Source organism: Carassius carassius, chromosome 4 (assembly GCF_963082965.1).
Source record: "Carassius carassius chromosome 4, fCarCar2.1, whole genome shotgun sequence".
In the NCBI taxonomy this organism is placed as follows: domain Eukaryota; kingdom Metazoa; phylum Chordata; class Actinopteri; order Cypriniformes; family Cyprinidae; genus Carassius; species Carassius carassius.
In genome coordinates, this window is record NC_081758.1 from 9,130,439 (window position 1) to 9,135,697 (window position 5,259).

Genomic DNA, 5,259 nt, shown 5'->3' on the forward strand with positions numbered 1-5,259 from the left:
TTGATGACATTGTTCTTGACACTGTCATGTGCTTTCCCCGATATAGATTTCACTATGGTCATTTAATATATATATTTTTTCATTTTATATGTTAAGGGGCTCAGAAGCTACAACAGAAATTATATTTTCTTATTCTGTTTGTCTCTTTTTATGAAAGAAAGAAAGAAAGAAAGAAAGAAAGAACGAAAGAAAGAAAGAACGATATGTGTACTGTGCTAGACTACAGTAACTGAAACTTGTTACAGCACTTGTATACTGTTGCCCTCCTACTGGTCTGAATGTCCTCTATTTGCTTTTCTCATTTGTAAGTCACTTTGGATAAAAGTGTCTGCTAAATTATTAAATGTAAATGTAAATGTTGTTTATGTACACAGTGTTACTCCCCTGCTCTTAACTGCCACTTTCCAATGTACCACTTGGATCTCCAGTTAAGTGATTTGTTAAGACAATTCATGTTATCTATTATTTATTTATTCTAAACAGTTAACCTTTGTCTCAATTGCAGTTCTGCTGCACACTCTGGGCTTCTCTAAACCTGCTTAATGAAAGGAATCCTGGGAACTATTATAACATATGCCTTCATATAAAAAAGTAATATTTTGAATCATAAATTTAGTAATAATTATTCCATAATTTCAAGTTGACATTTTGTTATACACCACTAGAGGGCAAGCTTGACCTCAATTTACATCACATCCGGTACCAGGCAGCTGATGGAGGGAAGTCAGCGCTGTTGGCCACTCGTGAGTGTTTTTTGGAGGGTTTATGTTTAAAGTATTGATATGGCCTAATTTATTGTAAATTGAAGTCATAGGTTTATGTTCCTTTGAAATGAAATCACGATGTGTTCTATTAAGAGTTTAACGTTGTGTTGAAGATTTTAAAGATGTTGTTTCATTGAAGGCACTGATAATACATGGCCAGTAAGAGTAAAATCTTTGTGAGACATGGGGAGCTGACCCCAAACCCATGCCCAAACCCCGTCACCGCTAAAGGCAGTATCTCTGCATTTTGGGTAAAAGCGGTAGAATTACATAATGGGTGCTTCTCAAACGGAAGGAAGCGTTCAGTTTTGCCACCCAATTTTCAGGGAAAGTTGCTAAAGGCAGCTCGAATAAAAGCAGCTAAATGACGTTGTGATGTCATCGGACGAGTTGATGAGGCAAACCTACATCACTGCGTAAATCTCAGGAAAAAATATTTGAAATGTGTTTATTTAATTTTTTTTTTAAATCAAAATTATAAATAGATTTTAGATATGCCTAATGCTGAACGTCTGATTTTAGAAATAGTGAGAAAAGTAGAACAGTTCTGTCAACAGAAGTAATTAATCAAACAATATTCCTAATTATAAATTAATATTTGAAAATAATAATAATAAATAAAAATGAAAACAATTTCAACCAAAGTTGAAAGCTGAACATGATTAACAAATGAGCAGAAATCTGGTCAAAAGCTGGTTGAATAAGGACAACTCCAAAACAAATGAAAAAACAAAATGTTAACTTAATGGATAATGTTCTGGCAGAAAATTGCCAGTAGTTTTTCATTTTTTTACATATTTGTATACATATTGTGTACATATTTTACATATTTATCAGTACCTAACTGATCAACAATTAAAGGTGCACACTAATTACAGGGTGTATCCAAAGCCATTCAACACTCATTTATGACTGTATCATAAATTAACAGTTATTATTGAATTGCAACTAGCAACTCAATTCATATGTGTGCATTGCTAGGCGCCTCTCTCCAACTCTCTACAGGCTAATGAGCTGTGTGGCTGGCTATCTGTTCAGTGGTTCTTCTCTTTGTGTAATTTAGAAGGAAAATGCATATGCACTTAAAAGAAAAGAAGCTAGAGTAGTCTGAAAAGTTGCTAAACCTAGCAACAAAATTGCTAAGTTGGCAATACTGGACACATGCTTGTAAGGCTCAATATCTAGTCTGCCACGTCATAAAGCTTGGTCAAAGGATGTCTCAATTTGAAGGATCCTACTTGGTAGTCTTTCATGTACTTCATTTGGCCTGTTTTAACGGATGCAAGAGGTGTGTCCTACACATCCTTCAGTCAACCCACAATCCTTTTCTAAGAATCATAGGTAAAGGCATTGTTTTTTTTAATGAATGAATGAATGAATCACATAATTCTAAACTGTGTGTAATGTGAAACTCTGGGAGACCGCAGACTTTGTGTACTGACTTACCTGTACTGCATTAATAGAAAGTTTATTTACTTAAAATTTCAATATAAAGTGTTCTTCAAATTATATTTTTATAATGTCTGCTGGGCGGAAACATTTATGATGAAGCCATGCGCACTTACTAGACTGTCTCATTCCAGTGTTTAATGCAAAGAAGCCTGGGTCTGAAGGATGCAAGGAGCACTCATTGCTTTAAGGTGCCAGACAGGTTAAAAAATACAAAAATAGAAAAGAAAAAGACCTGGGCTGCATTCTGTCTGCATTCAATCTAGTCTGTTCATTAAAATGCATCTATCAGATTAGCAGCTGGGTGGCAAGTTTAGGGGCAGCTCCCCCTGCCTCGCAAAGATTTTATTCCCTCTATAAATGGCTTTATCGTTGCAGTGATGAGCGCAGCTATGGCTCGGCCTCTGTTTGGTGGTGCATTATCAGCTGTTTTTCCCCCCAGTGCCCAGGATATCAGGTAATTATATAGAATTATATGTAAAAAAAAAATAACGTACCATAACAGCTAGTGTAGTACTATGTACACCTGTCACAAAATGTCTCTCTTTTATATTTATAAGTCAGTTTCTTGGACAGCCCAGAGTTGACTATCGACAAATTAATTGTTATTTTGCAGAGTCGCAGTTTTTCCATTGAGGTTGCCGCCATTTAAAAACCCACCCTTGTGTTGTGCATGTTATTTGCTTTAATAAAGCTCAAATTTAATTGATTTGTGTATTAAAAACCTGTCATTCTCTTCCCCATTGTCTGCAGTGAACTGAGACAGATCCCTGATAATCAAGAAGTGTTTGCTCACTCTCAGACAGATCAGAGTATTATCACTGAATTGCTGGAGTACCAAAGTCAAGTGCAAGATGCTGACGCAGCCAGGTAACATGTGGTCTCTTAATAGAAAAACAGATCTTGGAAAACATCTTCTGTGTGATTGCTTGCTCATAACAGAGGTACAAAACAAATAATAAAAGCTAAATTGAAAAACAAAAAAAAAGCACACATAGAAATCGTGCAATGGCATCAGATATGGTGAAAGATTCCAACAGGTCAGACAGGTTTAGGTTTGAACTCCAACCTGCCTGCAGCAGTTAACATTAGGGCTTATTTCTCAGTGAGTGCTTTTATATATAAATTAATTTATAATACATAAGTCCATTGCTAGAATGGCTGCCTTAAATTCAATAGAAGAGTTGTCTATAGTCACTGGACACATCGGGAAAGAAGATATTTTTAATGGCAATACACTGGTATGAATAACCTCGTTTTTCTGGTTTGCATTGTAATAGGTATCACTTTGAGGACGTGGCTGCAAGTAACAAGGCAGTAGAGAACGGCTCCTGGGAGATCAGAGTGGTGGAGCAGCTCCCTAAGTCCGAGCTAACAATGCAGGAATGCAGTTCTGCCTGGTTACTCTCTGGAGCTCAGCTGGTTTCTAAATTCAATGAGGAGGTGTGTCTTTATCACATTGCATTTGCAGTGGAAAAGTTCTAAATCTAGCACTGTGTAAAAATAACTGTGTACAATGAAAAAGGGAAAGGCCATACATACACAATTATATTAATCAAGACGTTTAATGAGTTGGGCATGGTTAATCTTCAGCAAGCCTAAAACCAACAGCATTTTACTTTATACATATTTTTTTTATAAAAACGTTTTTCTTTCATCAGCTTATATTATATTTGTTTATAGGCCAAGAACACCGTGAACATTCACCTGTGCTTGTTTCGTCTGCCGCAGTACACCACTGACATCTTAGTGACGTTCAATGATCCTGTTTGTATCAAGTGAGTTGGTTAAATATATAGGTTAAACCAAGTTTTTTTCCCCATACACTGGAAGATTACTTTGATGATTCAAATGGAATTATAAAGTTTATACTTATGGTGTTAACAGATGTTGAAATATAATCAGGATCCTTATATGTATAGAGTGAGAGGTTTGATGTTAAATCTTCTCTCTCAGTCCCCTCAGCAGCAGTGCCCTTGGAAATGTGGCTGCTATACCATGGACACTACAGGACTTCAAGGGTGTTCTGCAGTCATTCTGTCTACTTGACCCTGGAGTTTTTGGGTAGATGTTTCACGTGCACATTAAAATGCAGTTGGTTTTCAATGAAAAGTTTTTTTTGTTGTTGTTGTTTTTTTTCAGAGGCTTTTAAGTTATGCCTTTACAATGACTGAACAGATTAAAACAAATTTCACAGGTTAGACTGGCTAGAAACCCAGGTCCTCTAGAAAATATTTTTCTTTTAAGTGCAAGTACAAGGCATAGCATTTATCTGATTCATAAGTGAGAATGTGCAAATGTGGATTCTGGAGTTATTGGTAAAAAGCAAAAAATAAAAATACATTTATAATAAGAAAACATTGTCTTCCTGAAACTGACCTACATTTGAAAAACCAGTGTTTACTCAACTTGGAGCATATCTAGTTCAGTAGTTCATTCAGTAAAATTTCTCTGGAATTTTCTTGTGGTTCTCTCAAAAGTTTGAAGTCATCATTGTCTTTTGTTTCAAACATCTCCATTACTTGACCACACAACTAATGTTTAACAACTTGAAACTCTATGTTGAAACTCAGGTTTCACAGAGTTAGTCTGTAATGTAAGAAACTTTCACTTCTCTTTAACTTGCCTATCATTCTGAAATTGTGTAATCACTATTAAGAAATCAGAAACTTTCACAACAAGGCTGTATATGGTAAACCTATATGTAGAGGGATCAAGATGAAAACAAAATGTATTTTGACTTAAGTAGAATATGCCCATAGTTAATTTTATAAACTACACTTGTAAACATATAGAAATCTTTCTTCATAAATGTATTAAAAATGACCTTGGGACCAGATGATAAATAGTAAAGAAAAAGGTTTAGGCTTATTTCCTTGTTGATACCACTTGTTGGTTTGGTTAATACAATGACATGCAGACATTTCTAAATGTGAATTAAGTGTCCAAAAGCTTTTAATATATTCTTATAGTGTATTTGTACTTAAAAGCCAACATAGCACAGTCTTAATGTCATGTATATAGAAAACACAAGTCATTCTTTCAA

At 35.2% G+C, this 5,259-nt stretch overlaps 1 protein-coding gene across 1 annotated transcript; it reads left to right on the forward strand.

The window, feature by feature from the left end:
- Nucleotides 1-647: 647 nt before the first annotated feature.
- On the forward strand, nt 648-4,558 carry rangrf (RAN guanine nucleotide release factor). Its single transcript, XM_059546086.1, has 6 exons — nt 648-743; nt 2,592-2,670; nt 2,967-3,083; nt 3,494-3,656; nt 3,897-3,991; nt 4,170-4,558. The coding sequence occupies exons 2-6, from the start codon at nt 2,594-2,596 to the stop codon at nt 4,279-4,281; spliced, it is 564 nt and encodes a 187-aa protein (XP_059402069.1). The 5' UTR covers nt 648-743; nt 2,592-2,593; the 3' UTR covers nt 4,282-4,558.
- The last annotated feature ends 701 nt before the right edge of the window (nt 4,559-5,259 follow it).

What these genes read in the sequence shown, in the direction of transcription:
- rangrf (XM_059546086.1), top strand. Translation starts at nt 2,594, where the DNA reads ATGAGCGCAGCTATGGCTCGGCCTCTGTTTGGTGGTGCATTATCAGCT. An exon ending in CAAGATGCTGACGCAGCCAG is followed by an intron (nt 3,084 to 3,493) that starts GTAACATGTGGT and finishes GCATTGTAATAG; the next exon opens with GTATCACTTTGAGGACGTGG. An exon ending in TTTCTAAATTCAATGAGGAG is followed by an intron (nt 3,657 to 3,896) that starts GTGTGTCTTTAT and finishes ATTTGTTTATAG; the next exon opens with GCCAAGAACACCGTGAACAT.